Here is a 24,119-nt window from a genome sequence, read left to right on the forward strand (position 1 = left end):
CAGGAATTCTGCTCAAAAGGGGGAGTTCTCCTTCGCTCGGGGAGCGCAGGTGCATGGCGTGAGGTAAAGCGATTTCTGTGGAAAATAAAGAAATCTGCATTGAAACATACTTTTTTGATAATGGAAAGTTTAGTATGTAATTTGGCGCCAATTTAAGATAATTTCGTTTCCTGCTAGGAAGATGTGAACCGAGCCGCAGTATGCGTTAGCTCTTTCTAGGCTTTGAGAGGTATCAAAGTTAGGGAGCTGGAGGGATAACGCTGGGGGCTGAGAATAGGGAGCCTGCAGATTTATTCTGTCCCTGGCAATTATGCGCTATGTATGTGGCCGCAGCGTTTAACTCTTACGTGCCTCAGTTTCTCCGCCTGAAAAACACTGAATTACGCGTTACGCAGGGGGAGCCTGTGCAGCATTATGATTCCTGGTTGTGAAATCGGCTTAAATTTTTTTCGGAGAGAAGAGTTAAATGGTTGCAGGGTAACGCCAGCAGTGCCACAGGCGTGTAATTTCCCAGCTGCCGGCCTTGTAGCGTTGCCTCTTGTCTTCGTTTTGGAGCCCGCTCGAACACAAGGGAGGCGGGAGGCGGGAGGCGGCGGGGAGCGGGCGGCCGCGCTCCCTCGGGCCGCGGGCGGGTGGCTGCGGTCGGGAGCGGGGGGCTGCCCGGGAGGGTCCCCGGGAAGCCGCCCCCCTCGCCGAGGGGGGACCCCGCCCGCCAGCCGGGAGCCCCCCGCCCCGCCAAGAGTTAACGGCGGCTTCCCCGGGGCCGCCGCCGCCTCCCCACCCCGCCGCTACACTATTATTATTTCCCCCCCCTCCTTCCTCCTCCTCCTCCTCCTCCTTCCCTCAGCTTCCAGTTTTGGCAGGGGATTAAAGTAGCTCCCCCCTGTGGCAGCAGTGACCCAGAAACGAGTTTGATTCACGGAGTCCTTCCTCCATAACAAGTACAAACGTCAGTCAGAGGGAGTCTCTGTGTGTGTGTGTGTGTGTGTGTGTGTGTGTGTGAGGGGAGCGCGCGCGGGTGTGTGTGGCGTGTGGCGCAGGCAGCCGCTCTCCGCGCCCGCTCCCCGCCGCCGCTCCCGCCGCCGAACTCATGAGGCGGCCCCGAGCCCTCCGCGCAGGGGGAGCCCGGCCGCGCCGCCCGCCCTCGCCGCCGCCGCCGCCTCGCCGCCAGCAGGTAACCGTGCCCGCCGCCGCCGCAGCGCCAGCCGGGGGAGCCGCCAGCACAGCCATATTTGATGCTTTTTTTTTTTTTTTTTTTTTTTTTTTGTGTGTCGCTCCGGAGGCGGCGAGAGAGCAGTTTCGTGCCGAAGGTCGCTGCCTAGTGGAAATAAGATAGTACGTCATTAACATGGCGCCAAGAGCCGTGCGGCTCGGTGCGGGGCGAGGGGAGGGAGGGGAGGCGGCCGAGTTGCGGCTCCGCTATCCCACAACCAACTTGTGCCGGGCCGGGCCGGCGGGAGGAGGGAGGGAAGGGGCGGGGGGGGGGGGGGGCGGTGAGGTTGTGCCGCCGCTGACGGCGGGCCGGTGCCGGCAGCGGCTTTTTTTTGTTCCGCTGCGGGGCGGCGAGCGAGGAGCGCCGAGGTTTGAAGGTGGTCGGAGCGGCCAAGTGAGCTGCCGGCGTGCGGCGCCCCCGGCCCCGCGGCGCTCCGGGCGGTCGCTGCAGGCTGTGCCGGTGGTGGTGGGAGGGGGAGCGCCACGGGGGCACCGGCGGGCATCCCCCACCGCGGGAAGCCTCGGAGCAACTTGGTAGACAGATGGCAATAGCAGAGCGCAGGTCCTGCTCGGGTGTTGATGTGCGGGGAAGGGAGCGGGGGGGAGCCATGGCCGGTGTCTGTCACCGTGTCACCTACATGTCCACGAGACCCACCGAGGGCGGGGAGCGTGTGCGTGGGGGAGGAGGTGTTTGTGTGCAGGAGCAGCTTTGTAGTTACACTGACACTTCCCCCCCCGCCCCAGTCGCACTTGGCTTTTGCCGGTAGAAAAGAAAATGCTTGGAAAGCATAAAAACTGCTCATCGGTGAAATTAAGCAGAAGTTGCGTTTCGGAGCGGGAGAGCCGGTTAGTCGTGCGCTCGGTGGGCGCAGAAGGGTGTGCCCTGGGGCACCGGCGGGTGCTGGACTGGAGAGGGGGAGCGGGGCGGGCTGTCACCGGTGCCCCGCTCCCCGCGTCCCCACCCCCCCCCCCCCCGCACGGCTGTCTCCCGCTGCAGAGCAACTTGCGGGAGCCCGGAAACGCACGTGTTTGGGAGCGTGTGTGCGGGATGCGTGCGGGGCCGCCGGCGAGCGGGGCGGCAGGTGCACGGCGGCCCCGCATCGCCCGACGTCTGCCGCGGGAAGGGGAGGCGAAGTGCGGGAGAGGGGCGGGGGGTGCGGTGCAAACTTCGGCTGGGCGCCGGGGGGGGTGCATCGGCCTGGCCGTGCCGGAGTTTGTTGATGAGCGAACCGTCACCGGCGGTGTCGAAACGCGAACGTAACAGAACAACAAGCGCGGGGGAGCGGCGGCGGCGGCGGCGGCAAACGCCTGAAGTTGCTGGGCGCCGGTCAGGGTAGCTCCGCGGTTCCGCTCTTCCCCCGGGGCCTGGCAAGGAGGACGGGTCTGGGCTGCGGCGTGCCAGATACCCGCCTTATTTCTGTGTAACGGGCCTCCCGCGGGAGGCGAGCGCGGCTCCGGCGATTATTCCACTTGCTGAAATTAGACAAAGCCGCCCTGATGCCACCGCCACCCTGCTTGTCCCCGGGCTCGGGCGGTTGCCTGCTCCGAGGATGATTTTTTTTATTTTTGTAATTTTTTTTTCGCTTTTCTCTTCCCGTTCGCGCCCGCCAGTTCCTTAAGACCGGGCGGTGGGGCGTGCATTATTTTTGGGGAGGGTGGAGGCAAAGGGTGTTTGTTTGTTTGCACCGCCTGCTGGTTGGTTTCCTGTGACAAGAGGTGATACACAGTTTCCAGAACTGTCTGGGAGTGGGAGGAGAGACAGACAGAGAAGCCGAGCTCAAGTCTCCTCCGTGCTGCCGCCGCTCGAGCCGCCGAACCGCCGTCCCGTGCCGCCCTCCCCGCTCCCCCCGTCGCAGGGCGGGGGTGGGGAGGGTGTTCTAGCCGTGACAGGGGTTTGGCGGAGAGGGAGGCGAGCCGGGGGCACCAAGTTTGATCTGCAGCCGGGGCCGAGCGGATTGGTGCGGCCGGCGGCGGGGAGGAGCGGGAGAGGGAGCCGGGAGGAGGAGGGGACGAGCCGAGCCGGGCCGGGCCGTTTCAAATGGGAACCGGCGGCCGTGCAGCTGCCCGGGAAGGTGCCGCCCCCGCGGGGGGAGGCGTAGCCCAGCGGCTCCGTCTCTCGGCCCGTCCGGAGCCGGCGCCAGGATCCCTCGGCGCGGGCGGTAACGGCCGGCGGGCGTCTGAGGTGTGATCGTTGCGGGAGGAGGAGGAGAGCCGCCCCGCCCCGCGCCGAGCGGCAGCCGGCCGGCCCAGAGCCGGCGAGCGTGAGGCGCCGCTTTTGAATTCACTCTTCAAGCCCTCTGGAAAAGGCGGCCCCGAGTTGGCGACCGTTGGCCCGGCGGGTGGCGACCGCGCCCTGGCACCGGCCGGGGCACCGCTCACCTGCCGGGCCGGCCCAGAAAGCCGCGCTTCCCGGCGGGGTGCCTGCGCCAGGCCGACTTCCCCCCCCTCCCCCCCGCCGGTGTCTCTTCTTTTGCCCTTCAGCTGACGGCTTGCTTCTAATAAAGTGTGTTAGATTCGCCCGTAGGTGAAGTCCGTGGGATCCTGAGACGTGTCGGTCGGCCAGTGAGAACTGGCCGTGTGTGACATGCAAACGGCGGGCATTAAAAATAGATGGCTTCTCCTCGGATAGCCGTTACGTACTATTAGAAATCACGATAGCGTTCGGCAACACGTTTTAGCTGACATTTTAATGTTAAAGCAGGAAGATGCTTTTATGCTAGCCTCATTCTTTTTTTCTTTTTAGTGAAAGGTTTGCAACAATTTCCTTTTTAAGTAGGCGCTGTCTTTTAAGTAAGTCAAAAGCTGCCCACGCTTGCAAACCTAAAACCTGATAAAAGTTACGCCAAAGTATGCTTGTTATGATTCTATTTCTAGAGGTTTCTCACACTCAGTGGGGTATTGTTGAAACAGCAAGGGTTGTACGTTTTAGTGGCAGGATTTTCCCTCTGGCTTCAGATACCACTTGCTCCTTGCTTTTGAGCTACGTTTAATACATATGTTTAAAATAAAATAATAAACTCCCCTTTCCCCTCACAGCTGCAGATTTCCCTTCCAGCTTCTCTGGTTTCATTCCCAATTCACAGAATATAGTAAAAAACCAAACCAAACAACTTTCAGTCTTTCCTCAAATGTCTTCTCCATGTGGTTAGTACTGCTGCTTCGCGCTCCTGTTTTCAGCTGGAGCTGACCAAGCTGACAGCTCTTTCTAGATGGAAGAGGCGAACTGCAGTGGGTGCAGGGTGGGTTGAATTAACTCACAGAGCCCAGTTTATCATTGCTCAAGATTTTGGGCAGTCAATTTCACCAGCATGGTCTGGGAATAATTTGCTGCCGCTGCCCAGATTGTAAGGTAATGTGATGAGCTGACTTGCACAGGTGCATAAATGAGCATGTGGATTGCTGAGAAGTGTTGGGCTGATATGTCCAAAATGTGCTTCTGCTTTCCCTTGTGAAACTTTGCATAGGTGTGCTGAAGTCAGTAGAAATATTTCTTGAGGAGGACACTCTTGGCTTTGCAACACACTTTTTTTGTTTCATGGGACTTGGAGGATTTTGTTTCCAAATTCAAGGTCTGTGGTGTTCTTGTACTGTGGACTGTGCTACATAATACTGTACTATTTCATTTCAGAACTCTTCTTGTATCTTTGTGACTATAAAATGTCACTATTGAAGCTTTTATAGGTGATAAAGAGGAATTATAAAGTTTTAGGTGGATTTTAATTGTGTAACTTTGGTCTGGGCGTACAAGGAAAAAGGTGGGTTTTTTCCTGCTATGTCAGGTGTTGGCTGGTAAAGACTGGGGTGGTGTCATAAACAAGCTATTTAAAAAGAGGACAGCAGTAGAAGGGAAATGTCTTAATCTGCTGTCCATTTCGTTATGACTGTGTCACACTTTACTTCCATTTGTACAGGAACAGTTCTGAAATGATTTCTCGTGTACTAGAGATAATTAGGTCTTAGTTTCATTGCAGTTAGCGGATTACTTTCAGGAAAAGCCAGTTTTTCAGTTTGTCTTCAGGGTGTACATCTGTCATAATTCTGCTTTCTTCCCATTCTGTCTCTGCAGCTGCTCAGTGCAGTTTATTATAGTGTCACCCGTTAACACAGTTACAGCTAATTGTCTGCCAGAGTTTGAATTATACACTCTTTTTACCTAGAGTTTTATATAGCCCTTAAAACAACTTTACTAAGAATTGTGCTGTGTAAAAGCTTTGACCTGAGGATGTAGATTTTTTTTCATGTATAATTATTTTTAAAAACCTGGTTCTGTTTAGTTATTTGCATAACAAAGAATGACACACTTTACAGCTTTCTCTTTGATCGTCTCTCTACTTGGGGTCAAACTGAGAAAGTATATGGTGTTCTTAGTTGCGCAGTAGCAGCATAAAAAGTTCTGTGGCAGGTTGCACATGGGTATACGTGTGTGCCCGCTGCCATGCCAGTTTTATGGGGTAATGTCTGGATTTCTGCTTGGAGGAAGCTAGGAAAAAGGATTCAGAGTTTTCTTCCACTCTTATTTGTGCAACTCCTGGGACCTCAGAGTGGGAGAAAAAAAGTAAAAGGGAAGATCTTGGCATTGCAGTCCGGTGTGGTTTTTGGGTTTTGCTGGTTCTTTTAAATTCATCTTTTGCAGAGCTAAGAACGAAGGAGCACGATAACGCACAGTGGGCAAAACAGTGAATTTGCTGTACTGTGTCATGTTGCTGATTCAACCCCCTTGCACTGCATCTGCCAGCAAATGCTAGGAAGTAGGCAGAAATGCCTGTATTCCGAACTGTATCTAGTTATTTGTGTGGAGTTAGGTGTTGGTTGCTCGCCTCCACAACGATATGTAAATCCAAATGTTATTTTCTGGCTTGACATTGATTATATTGGACTATAATCTAGTAATTTCATTTGAATAACATTTTTCAGGTATTTTGAAAAAGGCTTAGTGATCTCTCCAAAACACAGTAGCCAGAAGAAACGTTTCAGGCATATTGTAATCTTGCCTTTAAAAATGATCTGAGCGATTGTACCGCGTAAGTCCAGGGTTACATTTGTATGTCTGAAGTTTGTACGCAGTTGATGAGTAAAACCCAGAGCTTAGTTTTCGGAGCTAGCATGATGAAAAAGGATGGAAGATCCACTGGTGACATGCCTCTGTGAAGCACAGTGCCTTCAGCCACTGGAGCAGTGCAGCAGAGCGTGTTGGACGTTGTGCCAGCCTCACCAGTACTGCCCTGGGGGACCTGGCTCGCCTGAGGGTGCTTGATGGCCAGACAGTCACAGCCTCTGCTCCTTCTATGTCATTTATTGTGATGGTGTGATTGCAGGAGGCACTCTTGGATGCTTTGCCCACCCTTGGAAATGGGTTAGCGCTGCCAGCAGAGTCATGGCTGTTTCTATAAAGCTGTGCTTGGTTGAAGGCTGGCATTTGCCTGAGTCCACTCCCCACCTCTCCCCCCCCCCCCCCCGATAAATGGGTAAGTGTTACAATAGAGTCCTCAGGAGAAATAACTATCAGCATGCTGGGTATTGGTCTGTCTGATTTTTGAAAGGGTGGTCTTAACATGAAGAAACAGACATCTTTCGAGGAAATGAAACTGAAGGGGCTTACAGAAGTTGCTGGGTTGTTAGGAATTTACCCATGTCACTGAAAATTCGGGGAATGCTTGGCTTGGTGACGCAGCAGCCTTTGTTACACTAGGTCTGCTGGACTCTGTTGTTGGGCTTACTCCGCAGGTGAACAGCATATTGGCAGATGCCCTTCTGGGGCCAGTATAAGAACTCGGGAAAAACAGCCGTAGAAATGTTTGTGATAGAAGATACAGGGTTCAAGGGCACTGCTTGGTTGGCTGCTTCCTTGCTTCAGAGAAGCATTCATTTTGCGAAGGGGGTTGGGAAGCTGTTCTGTGGCATGTGTGGGTGCAGTGAATGTTTTGTGGAAACTTCTGGACTAAACAGCAATTATGTGGTTGCATGCAATTGTTGGGAATTGAGCTCTGTAACCTGGGTGGTCTCTTCCTGTCCTGCAAGTGTTTCTGGCCGAGTGCATAGTTTTTACTTACTGTTGGTATGAATCTTAAGCCTTGGCTTAAGTGTTTCTCCCTCTTTACGCTTACATGTGAATTCTCTTTGCTTACAGGCGTAGTGATCATAGCTGATTTGTACCATTGAACTAGCTGTGGTACAGTCAGTCTTGATGAACCTGCATTGCCTTCTGACCCGTTGGAATTGACAGACCTACTTCAGTTTCAGAATGTCTTAATGAGATCAGAGTTGGATCAGATGCACTGTATATGCACCTGAGGAACTAAGAGTATTTCAAATTAAAGTCAAGTGAAAAATACCAACATTTTCATGACTCTGGAGAGTGAGAATTTCAAAGAAAAGTAATATTGCTAGCGCTCAAATCTCAGATTAGGAAAGAGAATGAGATAAGTGATTTTACTCAAAAGTTTGATAGTTTTTCCATTCTGCCTTTTTCAGTATAAAAATACCTCCTTATTTTTAGTTAAGGATGTCCCATGATTGGCTATAGTTTGGGTTTTTTTTTCCCTGAAGATGAGAAAAGCACTACTTGAATTCAGTGTTCTCTAAGCATGCTGGGGAAATGCGCATGTCTGTGGTTGAAGAGGGAAAGTGTGCACCTTCAACCTGCACCTAACCACCACATAACCTAACCCATGTTTGTTTTTAATGCAGTTCTTGAGTGACTTCGAGGACACCATCACCTGATGGAAACCGATAGTCTTTGAGGCAGAGGCACTGTGATACCCTTAGCAGCAGCAGCATTTCCATCTGTGTCGTTGTTCTAGTGTTATCTCTAGAACGTGTCTTCTGAGCTGTGGATATGAACATCTGGTGGGAACGGTTGAAAATTATTTTAGAAGTTGAAAAAAGTTGTTTTATTACTTCTAATGACAAAAATTCTAGGGGGTTAATCTTATGAGGTTTGAGACTTGCTCTAAGAAGCCAAATGCTGCTTTTCCATCTGTGGTTTAACTCTCTGGAAACTCAGGTAAGATTCAAAGACGGGAAAACGAGATCTCTGGATTTTAACTCTCTTTTTCATGTGCATCTGTAAAGGTATCTTACAGAAGCCTCATCGAATTGGGTATTTCTTTTAATGATACTTTTGAGAGCACAGGCTTTTCAATGTGGCCAACTTCAGAAACCTGACTAGAGTGGACAGGGAAGTTCGCTGCCTCATCTAATACTCTGTACTCCAGGAAAGTGGCTTCTGTTCGGGCTTATTTCCTGAAGAACTGTGGAAAGTGCTTGAACTGGGAGGTGTGAATACCACTCTCTCCTTTAAACAACAACAAAAAAAAATGGGGTTTAGTTTGTTTTTTAAAGACAGATGGTAGGAAGGAGAAGCTTCTGGTCTTTCTGTATTTTGTGAATTTGCAGCAAGTATGGCTGGGGAAAATGAACTCAAAATACACTCATCCAAAAAGATGCGGAAGAGTAGAATTTCGAATGTTCGTGTTTATTGCAAGCTCATGAGTGTGTCTCAGTGCATACGCACTATGTTATTTTGCTTTACGGTGCATATAGTACTTTTCAGACCATGTGGGAATGAACCAAGAAGTGAGGGTTTTGACCAGGAACATAAATGTTCCATTTTTGAGATAACTTATTTTTTCTTCATTTTCCTCCATATCCTCTTTACTTTATGGGAGACGCTTCCATTCTAAGGGAGTATGTTCTTTTACATTGCAGTTGTTAATATTTCTTTCAATTACAGGAAAAGTATGTGAACTACTAGAAAAAGTACCTTAGGGAATAGATGTTTATCCACCTCGTTTGGGCCTTGTAGCAGCTAATTGATTTTTCAGTTCTGTCTTAGCCTGTTTTGGATTCGAATGTTGGCTTTCTGTCTTTAAAAGTGACCGTATCAGAGCTTGGCTCTGGATCTACTACGTTTATACCAGATCTGCATCCAGATGATTTTGGTGATTGGGGCTGGTCTGTGTATTTATTCATTGGCAGCATTTCTGTCTGCCATACACGCAAAGTTCTGGTCTGCTTCAAAGCATTTCTTTTGGAGAGAATTCTTCTAGCACTGTAAGAGGTTGTTGTTTATGATTCTTTATTCTCTGGTATCAGATGTTACACGCGAGCTTTTACTCTATGAAACGGTGACAAAAGGTATTGGTAAGGTGAACCATTCAGTTTCTCTTTAGTGAGCAAAGTTTGCAGCTCAAAACCGTTACATGTTTCAAAGACGGCCATATTAAATCCCAGTTTCGAAAGTCACCCCAGAAGAGGGAGGCTTCCCCCAGCCTCTGTTTGCATGTAAAATATGAAAAAGGAGGCAATCTTGCAATGCTTGGGCTCTTGCAACTGTGTTAAGTTCACTGGAAGTGTGAAATAGAGTCTCAGATTCAGTTGCTTGTGATTTGCTAGCGATGATAGAATGAATTCCCTCAAAAAATGCTTATTTCTTTTTATATGAATCACTTTTGGAAGAGAAGATATTTTCGTGCTTTTTTGGAAACAGTGTCAGGCTTTGGTTAGGTGTTTTGGGTTTCCTTATTTTGGGAATTAGTCTTACAGAAGTTGAAAGCGTTATTGACTTTACTACAGTGAGATGTGTTCTCAGTGAGCAAAGTTGAAGTAGTTAGCTGTATACTGAAGGGTCAATGAAAAGCGTTTTGTTGAAAGGTTTCTAGGAAATCCTGACTCACATGAAAATGAGGAGGTTAGATTTTTCTGCACCTACCTAGAAGCAAAAAAGTATTTTGGCATCTGATTTCCAAATTGCACCCCAGAGGTGTATATGAGGGCTTTGCTGCTAGCAGGACATGCAGACCTTGTTGTTACCACAATTGATGTGTGGTAAGCAAAGACTTGGGGGGTTTGATGTGCATCTAGAGTCCTTGCCAGTTTAACTGGTGGATATGCCTTTCTGTACTTGTCTTGTCATGTCTTTTCTGCTCTTCAACTTACACTTTTTAATAACTTTTTACATGTAAATGCTGACCAGCTATTTACAGCTTCCTTAATTTTTCTGAATCTGGTTTCATTCTACTGAGAATATATGTGAAGATACCAACACCCGGCGAACAGCAACTAAAAAGATAATGGAACTTTTCGCCTCTACATCGCTGGTTCATGTGCAGTTGCACTCAGTATTGCTAGAAGTTTGGCAGTTTGGAGGAGCTTCTGTGTAATCAATTGGTGGTCTGATTCCTGAAGAACAGTTGGTGTTAGGCATGGCGCTCAAAATGTGCCTGCAGGAGGAAGTAACTCTCTTACCTTAGAGGGTGGTGCCTTCCAGGGCACAGATGATACATGTTTAGTTCATCTGGGAAAATTTGGCTTGCTACTGCTAATGTTTCTTTTTTCTTTTTATATATATAAGTGGATGACTTTAATCTTCGATTTTGTAAATCTGGCACTTTAAACGGGAATAAAATGGTTCCAAAAACGTATTAGCCAAAGTAAATATTTACGCAAGCAGTAGAAATGTTACTGTATTGCAAATCTAGTGTCAGAATGGGCAGGGGAAGTGAAGCACATTGACTCCAGATACTTAGTGATTTTTAAGACCTCTTGGAACAAAATATGCTTTTGTTTTGGGGTGAAAGAGTTGGTGGGGTTGTCATTGATACTCTCCAGTTTTGTTCACCTGCTCGTATGATGACTGCCTAATTAAGCATCCTTGAGATATTCACTGTTCCTATTTCAGATGCTGTTTAAAGTTGTTTGTTTTCCTTTGTGTGCTGTAAATCCTCAAATGCCATCAGAAACACAACTTGATGACTGTGTATTATTATCTTGGGTTAAGTGCTGTCTCATTGCTTTGCAGGCTGCCTGCTGTTTCCCGTGGAGATCATGAAACGACGTCGGCTTCCTAGCAGCAGTGAGGATTCTGACGACAATGGCAGTAAGTGCTCCTTTGTTGTAGAGTGCAGAGGTTTTGAGTTTGAAAACACGTTTTAATGCACTGTTTTATGTGACAGAGGCATTTTGCATATTGGTTGGGCTGGTAGAAATGTGCATTATAAGGATCTAGTTTTGAGCTTGGTCATTCTGAGTACAGGTGGATAGTAGATTCAGGATCCCCCCTGCTGTATTGACTATACAGTGTTAGTTCATTTTAGTTAGTTTTTTAAGAGAAAAAATTGGTCATCCTCTTTAAAATCTTTGCAAGTAGCATAATTTATCGTTACAAGGACAGAACTTGCATGGAGGCATCTGCTAATATTGTCCACAGCATAGTATTTAATAGAAGTTCGCATTAGGATTTTAAATTTGCTTCAGTGTTCTCATACTCTCTTATGCAATGGAAAGGTATGTTGCTTCATACTAAGTGGAAATGATTGATGGTGCATAGAAGTTGTTACTTTGTTAACTTTGTTACTTTGTTTGAAGATTATCTTATTTGAGGAATAACTTCCAAGAATTTGAATTCAGTAAATCAGTAATTTGGATACAGAATGTTTTGGGTTTTTTTAACTATTTCTGTACTGACATAACTAACACTGATCTCTGTATGGCATACGTCTCTCTCATGTTTGGATTCCAGGGACTGATAATCTTTCATTTAAGCAGGAAAAAAAAGAAGGGGGGAGAGGGAGATAAAATGGCAATTTGGGATATGTGCCAAGGTGCTTAATTTGCCCAAACAAGCAAGTTGATTGTACCTGACAATAGTGCAGCTTACCCCTTAGTTGTCAGAGAGATTTCCCTGGTTTTAATTTGATCTGTCTTGGTGCACATCTTCAGATCTGAAGTCTTTTGTGAGACTTCAGTCTGCAATGTAACAGAAAATGATCAGGGAGGTTTTCCAGGTGCTTTTGAAAGCTTTACTCTGAGAATGTAGCCTTGTGCCACACTGTGGCCCTGCATAGGTGACTGCTTCACCTGCTTGCATTTATGAGGTGTGGCTGTGCTGCATGGGAGTCTGCTCAGGTATGGCCAAATCTGCACCTGAAAACCTTAGGCAAACTATTGCTGCAGTGAAGGAGTGGTGAAAGGATAGGAGGAGGTGAGAGCTTAGCAAACTGATTAGGAGTTAGTCCAAACAAGGATTGAGTAAAATCTATTAGAGGTGTGGGATTTGGCTTGTTTTTTGAGAACTACGGGCAGTTGGGGGATTTTGGAAGGGAAAAAAAAAACCTGAACCAGGCCTGTTTTTTCTCTGTTATAAATTTACTTGGGGTTCTAAAAGTTGAAGCCGGTGTATTTCCTCAAAGGTGAGGTGTACTTCCCCAAAACAAAGATGTGTTTTTACTTGTAAAATAGACAAGTAGCAGCAAATGTGATATCTTTCATTAGAATTTTGCTTTACCCTTTTTTCATTCCCTAGCAGTTTTATACAGTAGTGTTCCATTTTGGCAATAATGTTTATTTTCACTCTCTTGTCTGTTTTTTTTTTCTTTCTTTACTCTTTGATCCCTTCACGTGCCTTGTGTTGCAGGCTTTACCAAGTAAAATATGGGGCAGATAATCTTGGAATTGAAGTTCTGCAATAGATACAGTTGACCGATCTGTATCTGATTATAATGCTTGTTTGTAATGTCATTTGATATACAACTATCTGGAAGAGAGCTGTCGACTTACCGAATTTGTTTTCCAAAAAACCGTAATTAATCTGTTCCATAGATCAAGATCTAAGAAAATGAGTTAGGACAAGAAAAAAAAAAACCTTTGCACTTTTGTGATCTCTCTATTTTAAAGCCTAATTAAAATGAATAACCGTTTGTTGAATAAATTACATGGCAAAAGGCAGTGAAATTTTAAAAGCAATTTCAAGTGTTGTTTGAAATATATACCATTTCTGTTTCATTGCACTTTTTTTTCTTTACTTGATCATGGTTCTTTCCCCTTATGAATTCACTGAGCAAATTCAGATACACATCTGCATGTTCATTCTATTAGTATACATGTGCTTAAGAAGACCAAGGGTTAATACACAGAAGCTAAGAGAATGCTGATTTACAGCATCTCGGAGGCCTTTGTCACTCACGCTTCCTTGAGAACAATGTCTGACGCTCAGGCCCCTTCTCTCCACTTTCCCCGTTATAGGAGATACCAGTAGTTCCTTGCAACTGTGAATGTCCAGGGTCTCCCCTTACAGGTTTCACTTTTCATTTACTCTTACCTTGTCTTTAGTAGAATTACTGAGTACTCTCACTATGTTAGTTTCTGTACTATTACTTTGCCAGTAGTACCTCTGATTCACTGGGCTGATGCTAGTATTAGAATGGTGAGCAAATTATGTTGCCTAAAAAAATAAAAGGTAAAAATTTCTGCAAATTTCTGGGCTCTGTGTTGAGGGCTTGAAGTTTTTCACTAGCTATTTTTCCTTCTCAGGGTTTCCAGAGGCAGAAATCAATTAAGTAGACTATTCTGAGCACTTCAAGCAGACGTCTTCTAATTGAAAAGTTGAAATTTTAATCAACACTTAGTTGGAATCCTATTGCCAAACATCTGCTTGCCTTCAGTCAGTGGCACCTCTTGACCCTCCAGCGTGCTTCTTGCATTTCCCATCCTACTGAACTCCATAGTCCTTCAGCTTAGAGCTCAGCACTGCTCTCCCTCATCTCGCGCGGTGAGGATTGGGCCTCCAGCTGTGGGTTTCTTCAGTTCTGAAGTGGAGTTTTCATGCTGTGCCTCAGTAGACCGTGTCATCAGGCGCCCCAGATCCATCACGAGTGTCACTGGACAAATGCTGTCAGAGTAATCTGGATGTTGATGATGCTTGTCTGGGGGAGACTCCAGCATGGAGACCAGTGCTACCTGGAAAATGCTTTGGCAGTAAGAAATACACATTTTATTTTATTGAACTCAGGAACCTGAATATTTGTACAGTAATAATAATGGTACTACTAAAAATGGCATTTATCTGAAAAAAATAAAGAACATACAAGATTGTTTTCCAGTAGGTCGCTGAACTGAATCGGTTTCCTTGGTAGTCACGAGGTGATTGAAAAACAAACCTGGTACCCCAAGCACTAAAAATGTATTATACTGGAGATACAAGGGTATCTGTGCTTCCTCAGTGGAAGAAAAAGGTGCTCTCTTTTTGTGAGATGAGAGAGGGGAGAATCGTTTCCCTTTAGCAGTGAAATACAGGTCAGAAGAATGCTTAACAACATGGCTGCAGTGCTAGAGCGCATACATGTATTTACTGGCTTAGGTAAGATATTTTAATGTGGGTGGTTATATATTATTTGCAGTATTTTAAAGCCTTGCAGCTTAAAGTAGAACCGTTGCTTTTCTCATCACTTCTTTTTTGCCTTCTGACTGGATTTTTTTCCGAAAAGCTAAGCGTAGACTTCAAGCCCCCAAAAAGTGTTTATTTTTTTGTCCTTCAGTGTAACTGCTGAAAATCATTGAGCTGCGTCCCCTTAAAATCAGAGTTCTAAATCCTCATTTAGACATGAGGCCAAAATAGCATATTTGAAGCACTGAGCGAGAGGTGTCAGTGAAAGTTGTGCACAGCAGTTCTGCAGTTAGTCCCTGGATATCCGAGTGTGTTCTCAGAGATTTCGTTTTCTGAAATTATAGGTCACTTTTGAACATTTTTATCCATGAAATATAATTGAATGAAAAATGGCTGCCGGCATAGTTCTGGATTTTGAACTTTTGTCTAAATACAGAGGAATGGTATTGGGAGAGGCTTGGGGAAGGGTTTAAGATTATTGGCACCTCAAAGTAATCCTTTTTCTGTCATCTGGCAGCTTGTTAGTTTCTGTCCCTTTCTAGATAATGTATTACAGCAGCTATAATAGATGTTAATATTAGCCAGGCCCATCATAAAAGCCTTGTGATGTACATGCCATCTTCTTCAAAACCGGTATTAAGTAAATTAGTAATGTTTACCTCAAACTCAATTATGCCCCTGTTATCTACGCGGCTGGCTAGGGCTTCGACAGTTCTTAACCAATTTTTGTTATGTTGTGTTTCAGCTTGCTCCTCCATTGCAAAAACTCCTTCTCTTCATGATTCCAAGTCTTACTCTAATTAAATATTAGAGACTGAAGCTGTTCTGTCTTTCCTGCTGAGTGTTTGACCTCACTTTTTAGCCTCATTGGTCTGTAAATCTGCAGAGGTGGTTTGTGCTGAATATTCCATGTGCTTTGTTTCTTGGTGAGATAAAGTTATGCAGTGAAGTAGTTTCCATTTATAGCTTTAGGGCATTCCTTTTTCACAAATTGCATGGACACGTGGACAGATAGTGTTAGAGACAAGATCTGAAGCTCAGACAGTTGTGTTTTAGGGAGCTTGGGTGAAATCCAGGCCCTCCTTGATATCAAAGAGAGTTTGGTCCCTGTTTTCTGTGAGCAAGGAATTCAGAGCGTGATTTTCTTCACACTTTACTTCCTCCCATGAAGCCTCTTCATTTATTCTTGGACAGGTTATCAATTCATTGTACTCCTACATGCAGAGTGTTGGAGAGGAGAACTGAAGACACTTGCAGATGAGAAATACTTCTAAGAGTTAGAAGGTTTCACGTCAGTTCCGAGAAATGAAAGATTCAATACTTATGGATTGTGGAATACAGTTTTGTAATTTAGATGGACCCTTATCCTATTATTGCTAAACAAATGTTATTTTAAAGTTAAACATATTTTGCCAATATCCATTGCTCCAAGTGAATGATGGGGATCTTAGATTTAGAAAGGGCTTTTCATCCCAGTGGATTCCAGTTGTGTTTGAGATGGATCCCAGAGTGCCTTTGCAAAGGTTGCTGAGTACATAACCTTAGGTGCGTATGTCATTTACCACAGAACTGCAGCTGCTGCTGGCCTCAAATGTGGCAATTACTTAGCAGTGCGTGTGATGCTGTGCAGCATTTTATGAAAATGAAAAGTGTGGAAGTGAAGGAAGTGAAGAACATTTTTCAGTTTTCGGTTGAGCTGGGTGGTAGGTGAGGGATGGCAATTAAACAGCAGAATGTAACATAGTTACAGTGCTAGAATTGGGGCAAAGCAGCAGGTTCAGCGGTCGCTACTATGCTTTTGAGAAAGGGTTGTGGCATTTGGAGCGATTACAAATGGTCACAACTAGCATTTTACCTGAAGGTTGGGCTAGCTGGGACAGGGTGACTTCTGGTGAAGTTGTGACACTTTTGAGCACTCTGGAAGAGTGATTTGAAAGACTTACCTGGGCTGATAGAACATCGTATCTGAGGAAGGGAAATCGCATAATCAACACCGTTGTTTTTGGAGAGGCATCTTTTTCTTTACAAGACTGCTAATATTGAGTACACCTAACTCCACTGGAGTTTTAAGGCCTGACAGCATCATGTTATCAATCTATGAATGCTAGCATGGGAGGTGCTCAAATTGACTTTGATAACCTCTATTGAACTCCCACTAAAACTTCGTATACTGTTACGGTGAAACATTGCTACAGTGGGAAGCCTCGGGCTAGGGAGCTAGAGTGGCACTTGGGTCTTATGATAAATAAGATGGGGTCTAGGAATTCTTCACTGTGAGAAGGGTGACATGTCATGTGTATGTTCTTTCGGATTGTAAAACACAAATGTGTGGTACTGGGAAAAGGATCATAGGAGGGAGCTCGTGTTGAACTGCTGTTCAGGGAGCTGCAAAGGCTGTTCATTATGTGTGTCAGATACTGAGCAATTGTGCAGCATTGTTGTAAAGCACTGCAGAGATCATATGGATCCATGCATTGCTCAGCAGCTGCAGTTGGGTAGTTGTCAAATTATATTAAATTTTGAGTGGGATCTGTGTTGACAAGAGATAAAAGGCCATTGCTTTTTCTGTTTTGATCTTGAGTGGGATTATTGTATAATAATACGCTGTTATATAAAGATAAGGAAGATAGATGGGCAAATCCTCCAGCAACCGAAACATGAGAAGGGGAATTCGGCTATGTGAAACGATGTCATAGGTTTTGTTTGCATACGTGCTGCTTTCTCTGTGATAGGGCCTGAAGACTTCTGCACAGACAGCTCTTTCTATACCTAACATAATGGAAAACTGCCCTTAGAATAGTCTGCCTCGGCTTTATTTGTGCTGGAATTTGGGTCTAGACATGTGGAGTTATGTCTAAGTGACATGAAGCCTTACTGTAGAGAGTTGCGGGCCAGGCAGTAAAATGGGGAGACTCTGAGCATCTATATTTTCTCTTCAGGCTGCAGATCTTTCTGACAGAGTGTTGGCAGCATCACCTAGCTGGTCTCAGAGTGAGCTGAGGAACAGCGTAGGCATCTGGAAATGCCAGTGTTAAGCAGAAGTGACAGCCAGACATACATCCATGTCAGGGATGTTTTGCTCTGTTGTGCTGCCTGGTGTAGTGGTATTGCAGGAGTGTATTTACGGTGGGAGAAGTGCTTTCAGATGCCCAGTGATCTGAGCCTTTGAAGTGTTCAGAGGCTGCAGCAGCAGGTAATTCTCCAGGGACACAGCTGGGTGCCTTGCAGGTGGCTTTACAACAGCGTTGCTCATGATACGTAATAGCTGAGCCTTTTCTGCTCATGCTGAGTAGTATATTAGTTGTGGGGGAGAATTCCCCTAGGGCTTGAATTGCTTTATTGGTCCCAAGGAATTTTCTGTTTTGATGGGCATTTTTTTGAATCAAAACATATTCTTGATGGATCATTTAATAAATCGATACAGTTAAAATTGATTATATTTTTCCTTTTGGGAAGTGTGTGTTCTTCACAAGTACGGAGAAAGATTTCACACTCCTTGATTGCTTTCTTCTATTATCAGGAGGTGTATGCGTTATATCCACCCTATAGTGGTATTACAAAAACATTGTGTTTACAGTGTGTAAGGTGTATATAATAGCCTTGGGGAACAGAAAGCTTTCTTACTCTAGTCTTAGAAGTGGCCTTTCCAACACCAGTAATGTGTTAGAGGTTTGCCTCTCTTGCTGTGAGTTACACCTCGTTAGTGGTTTGGGATTTCTTTTTTCTTTTTGTCTGTAAGCGGATAAATGCAAAGGGAAAACTGAGACATGTAGTAAGAGCAAGATCCTCCTCCCCTTGTTCTCAGTGATGAAAACCTTCTAAAACATACAAACACCTAGGCCAACAAAAAGGATCCTAACTTAAAAGAGTCAGAATGGTGGTGGTGTATCTCCTGGAGTGACGATGCTAGCTAGGCTACCATGTTCGTCCTTAACTTGCACAATCATGTAACAGGATAGGCACTTAATAAGACACCTTTATCTCCGATGCATGGTTTGGATGTGTTTGTTTAGCTTTGTGCTTTGGAGTTGTGTATTTTTCATATTCACTGTTATTCACATGGCTCTTGGTAGTACGGGCTCTCTTAACATCTCATTAATTTTCCATCTGCCATAGAACTCATTTCTCCCATGAGTTATATAATGTTATCTTAGAAAAGTTTTGTGTCTTCCAAATCCCAGTGATTCAGACTTCCCTTACGGTTTTTTGTTAATTTTACCAAAGCTGAGTTTAACTCTGTCTTGTTCTTCAGTTGTTTGTCTAGTCTTGGTGATCCTAATCCAGTTTGGGACTAAGGCTAGGATTCAGAAAACTGTTGATGAATATAGTCATTTTGGATACCTAATGCAAGAGGATAATTTTGGTGAAAAGTGTCTGGAATCTTTCTAAAATAACTCCATTAGGTTCATGTGCTTTTATAACACAGAAACGCTGTTTTGAATCCTGTGTTTGTTTTTACCACAGTAGATTGTTCCTTCCATATAATCCAGGGATGGTTCTTACTCCATGTAATTAGATGTAAAAAACAGATCATTAATCACTGTAGTAGCTGTAATTGCTTGTGAACGTTTTCTTCCAGAGAGGTCCCTCTCCTGGATTAGGTATGAAAATATGGAAAAGATGCTTAAAAGACCAACAACATCCTTCATTTTCCTCCTGCACTTTTATTAGTATACTCAGAGTGGGTGGATTGCTTATTAATAAAAGCAGCTTTGGGTAATTCAGCGACCTGGTCTTGGCACTGTTGAAGGCAGTGATATTTTGCCATTAACTTTACTGGAAGCGGAGTTGAAACTCCAACTTGAGACTTAAAATGTAGTTAAATTTAATACTGTTATAGGCTGGATGTTGTACTATCATTTGACTGGCTTCTTCAATTTCTTGCACTCTTGTGTCTAAGTAGTGGCAATTGTTTGAATCTGTGAATGCATGCCTTAGAGTTGGGTTTTGTTTATTCAGTGAGTAAATGTTTCCCTGTTGAAGTGAAGCCCTTGCCAGAGCTCATCTGTTAGCTACAGTTACAGATCTTAGTGAGTCGTAAAATCTCAGTCCCATGAGAAGTCCTTCCACCTTTTTCTTCTAGTATTGTGTACAGTCAGTTTACACTGCTCTGAAAAATACAATAGTCTCTTCAGTAACTTAGTAAAAACATTGTGTGTTTTCACTGTGCATTCACCAATTTTATGTGCAAGGAAACAGCTATTACAGAACTATGTAATAAACTGTTTCTTCCCTTATTCATTGTAGGCCGTTAGTTGGCATGGAAAAATTACTTGTTATAATATATCCTGAGAAAGGCTGGCTGTGTTGTCCTTACGCATGGACATTTTACATAGTGTGCTTTCGTATAGCACTTTAAAAATGTAATTTAAAATGAAGATTCTGTAGTTTTGGTGCTATGAATTGACCTTTCAGTTGCATGGAATAGTTAATTAATCCAGTGGCCTAACCCTTGTGTACATGGACTGTGTCTAAAATAGAAGTACACACCTAAGAGTCTGTTTTGATGTGTAGCATCTGCAGATGACACAGTAAAGAAATGGAGATGGAAGATACAGCAGGGTTTATTTTACTTCTCAACTTTGTAGCTTCTCCGTGGCATGAGAGACCTGGAAATCCATCTTTTAATACCCACCTTAAAAAAAAAAAGAAGCCCATATGCTTGCTTACTTGTCTTCAGTTTATGATAAGTTGTCGTGAGAGCTGAGTTAAAGCACATGGGTAAAGATCCAGAAGGATCTCATACTGCTACTGCTCTCATTTTGCCAGCTGCACGTGTTACTTGGGAACAACTGGATGGAGGTAGGCTGGATATAATTTTTTACTATGAGGGTGGTAAAACACTGGACCAGGTTGCTGGGAGAGGTGGTAGATGCCCCATCCCTGGAAACATTCAAGGTCAGGCTGGATGGGCCTCTGGGCAACCTGATCTAGTTGAAGATGTCCCTGCTCACTGCAGGGGGGTTGGACTAGATGACCTCTAAAGGTCCCTTCCAACACAAACCATTCTATGATTCTAGGAAGTGTGTTAAAGACTCCAGACTCACCAGCTCATCTCCCACAGAAACTTCAGAATCAAACACCGCTTGCCAGTACAGCTTGTTGTTCTTAATTCCTTCTCTTGTACACAGGCGCCCTCCCCCAGGTCCCAGAGTGTACAGAACACTCAGATCCATAAATGAATTAGAAATTTAAAAGTGTTTGACCTGCTGGTGTGGTGATCTAACTAGCTGAACACCTCAGCAGCAAGTAGTTGGTCAGATATTAATGTCTTGCTGATGGAAAATAGCAGAACCCATGAGAACTGAATACTAGCCTGTGTGGGTATGTATGTGGTCTGTGTCTTCTAGCGAGGCAGTTGATTAAGGAAATCACATCTGTCTGAATATTAAAATGTTAATATTGTTACATTGCAGGAAAAAACTGTTCTTCTGTTGTGAATTTTAGCTGTATATCTGACACTTTTTGAGTGATCTCATGCCTCTCGAGTTTTTTAACTTGAGTTTGGCTACGGGCTAATAGGATACTCAGAAGGAGCTTATACTGCTGCTTGTGTTTTTTCTTCAGTTTTCAAGAGAACTTTTAATGGAATGGTAGTTAACACAGATTTGTAGATGGTAGATTAGAACACAGATTAGTAAATGGTAGTTGGTCACTTCCCCCCCCCCCTTTTTTTTTCTTTTTTCCTTTTTTCCCTTCATAGAAGTAGAAAATGATAACTGCAAAGTCGAGGGGCTTAGGAAAAGTGCCCATGACATTTTAAAAACATTTCAAATCACCAGCTTTTGTAGTAAAACACTAACATTTGCTTAAAATAATGTTTTCTGTATTCTTACCTCAGCAGATAAGATTTTTAGCTGTTTGCTGCATACCTTGCTTCAATTTTGACCATTACGCATGTTCTGCGTAACGTCTGTTGTTATTCATTGCTGTGTTACAGAGTGGTTTTTAATGGGGCAGATTCCTTAATGTATTACTAACTGAAAAGAGAAGACAAAAGCATAGCTACAACATAACAAATTCTTCTGATAACTTGTTACTCAGTCATATCTTTCCAAGAAAAGTCTTGGACAGTCATTTCACTTTGAAAATGACTTTTATTTTTAATAGAGAACTCCCAAATTATGCAAGCTGTTTTTGAACAGTGCTTTCTGGTCCCCAGGAGGTTTCTGCTGGGTGATGCGAGGCGATGTTGCTCTTATGGACTGTAGCCATATACTTCTAATTCTTAGAATCACAGACAGCGAAGAAATGAGCAGTGTGGGAAGGCCTTTGCTTCGGTTCTGTTTTATTTGTCTGCAGTTAATGCCCAGAGCTGCAAAATCTGTGTTCATCCTTCAGAGTTCCATGTGTAGATCCTAGCTTCCCTATCATATAGACCTTATTACAAGTCCTTCACCTCTCCAACCCATAAGGATTTATTGGCGCTTTTTTTTCATTACTGCTGTGTAGTTGGCAGTGGAAAATACCTGCTGTAGCTGTAAATCTTACTGAATTAAAATCAGTTGATTTGCACAGGTGTAATATACAATGGTGTCAAAGCACTGCCTTGTCAAGGGAGGGTAGATTCTTTATCTTTTTACTTTTTTCCTGTTACAATATTTCTGAAAGCTGACAGACTCTGTCAAAAGGTTTCAAGGCAAAAAGGTATAATTTGTTTGGAATGTAATGAATAATTAAGCAGACAAAAATTGTAAAACCACCCTGAGAGGCTTGCTCAGAAGAGACAACAGCTTGTTTCGTGGGCTCAACTGTGTGTACCTGGCAGTGTGCTTTGTTTTGAAAAGGCTTGCTCTGGTAAAAATTGGGTAACCGAGATAGATATTTAGGACATCAATACATTAGCTTCAAAGAGTACATCTCAGGCTATCAGCAGACCTCCTGGTCAGTTACTAATCTGCAGAAAGTGGTTTATTGATGCTCGGAGTAAGCATGTTATCAGGTAGCTTTCTTCAAATGCTGGGTGGAAGGCCGATAAGTGCAGTGCAGCAAATACATGCATGTATCAGTGGTAAATAATGAACCGAACAAACCAAAAGAGCGATCATAGACGTTTACAACTGAGTAACTTTTATTTTCTGGTTCATTTTGAGAGTCTTTTGGAGGTTTGTTACAGAAGCCTGACTATGGCTTTGCCTTACTCATATCGTCCCACTGAAGTCAATTGGCCTTCTTGGGTGTGCAGAGCGAGCAAAGGCTTTTATTGACAGATGGCAGCAGTGTCTGCAAATGATCGTTTCTGTATCCTAGGTCTGTCCACCTGGTCCCAGCATTCCAGATCTCGACATCGGAGGACTTCGTGTTCCAGACATGAAGATCGAAAACCTTCTGAGGTATTTCTGGAATTCAGTTTGCATTTTGCTACATCTATCACATACAAAGCTTTATACATGTTGTGGTAATGGATCCATTTCTTGTGATTTACATATCCTTTTCTTTTTGCTACATTTTAGCTGGCATCTGCCCCCCACCCTCCACCCCCCTTTTTATCACTTGCCAGGCGATGAGGGAGTTCGGCTGTTGGCACAGCCACTGCCAGTATCAGTTTCTGCCTGAATTTTGTTATAGCCTGACACCCATTCAACATAGCTGCGGAGTCTTTCTTCTAGTATTTTAGGCATCAGGGTTTATTTGTAGCTTGATTTGTGAACAGTGAAAATCTACATTAGGTGCATTTATTACATAGTTGGTATTGGATCTTGCTATGTGATCTTTGTTAAAGTGCTTGTCAAACTAGAAATCTGCTTCCTGACAGTTCTGTCTTGTGTAGTGCTTTGAGGAAATCCTGTCAAGGGAGATATAAATCTTTGAACTTTCCTGGATGGATCAACTGTTAGTAACATATAAATGCGATCCAGTTCTTTGGAAATAGTCTTGCTTAATCTCCCTATCTTCAGGCAAATACTACACTGTGGACTTTGTGGAGGCTGCAAAGAAAGCAGTAGCTTTGGGAGATGGAATTTCTTCATTTGGCTTGCTTGCCCAATACATGTACTTCTGATGCATTAGTGAGTGATTGATGTTGAGAAAAAACATGCTTTGTTAATCTCTTCAATGACAATATACCGAAGTCCCAGGGAAGAGTTTTCACAAGAAGAATCCCATTCATTGTTCAGTGTGAGCTACGCCTAGTACTGGTGTTCTCCAGAATACTTCTTGATCGTTGTCTGTTAAAGACCTATTATATTTTGGTGAACGTGGAGACCCCTGGTGAATTTATTCTTGCTGGTGATAGGCTTGCTTTCTTTAGTTATCTTTTGTCCATCCCTTAGAAGTAGCCCCTTAGACCCAGTTTTGAGAACTACCTCATGACAGGCTATCAAGAAATAATCTGAGGTAATTACAAATCTTGCTGTTGTTTTTTGTCTGCTTCTGTTTTCTCCTCTCCCTTTCCTTGCATTTGTTGTCACAATCTTTGCCGGTTTGTGCTGTTCTGTCTTGTTTTCTCAGCCTGGATGGACTTCTTATATACTTCCCTTTAGCTCCGTTCTACAGTCTGGTCCCCCCTCTCCCTCCTTCCCCCCATTTGCATTGTCTCCACTTGCCACAGCACGCTATTCTGATGGTAAGTGTGCTGGCAGAAAAGTGACACTTGCTAAATGCCCGGGGTGAAATCCTGGTCTCATTGAAGTTGGTGGCACAATTCCCATTGACTTCAGCGTGGCCAGGGTTTCACCCTTTAGCTTTGAAGTGTTCAGTGCTTCTGAGAGCCAGCACTTCTGTAAGCTCTGCTTTGCTCCGGGCA

General features: G+C 44.4%; 1 protein-coding gene across 8 annotated transcripts in view; it reads left to right on the plus strand.

Annotated features, from left to right (window-relative positions):
* The first annotated feature begins 883 nt into the window (after window positions 1-883).
* JADE1 (jade family PHD finger 1) overlaps window positions 884-24,119 on the plus strand; it is a 45,260-nt gene continuing 22,024 nt past the window's right edge. The window contains exons 1-3 of one of the 8 annotated variants that reach the window (XM_075090244.1): window positions 884-949; window positions 11,012-11,089; window positions 22,625-22,707. In XM_075090244.1, coding sequence (XP_074946345.1) covers window positions 11,038-11,089; window positions 22,625-22,707 — 135 coding nt within the window. In that variant the 5' untranslated portion in view covers window positions 884-949; window positions 11,012-11,037. Of the gene's footprint in view, window positions 1,175-1,271; window positions 1,336-1,551; window positions 1,775-1,898; window positions 2,059-8,411; window positions 8,488-11,011; window positions 11,090-13,521; window positions 13,966-22,624; window positions 22,708-24,119 lie in introns of those variants that run through there. The other 7 variants (XM_075090239.1, XM_075090242.1, XM_075090241.1 and 4 more) reach the window with 7 other exon arrangements.

This window comes from Phalacrocorax aristotelis, chromosome 4, assembly GCF_949628215.1.
Source record: "Phalacrocorax aristotelis chromosome 4, bGulAri2.1, whole genome shotgun sequence".
In the NCBI taxonomy this organism is placed as follows: Eukaryota; Metazoa; Chordata; class Aves; order Suliformes; family Phalacrocoracidae; genus Phalacrocorax; species Phalacrocorax aristotelis.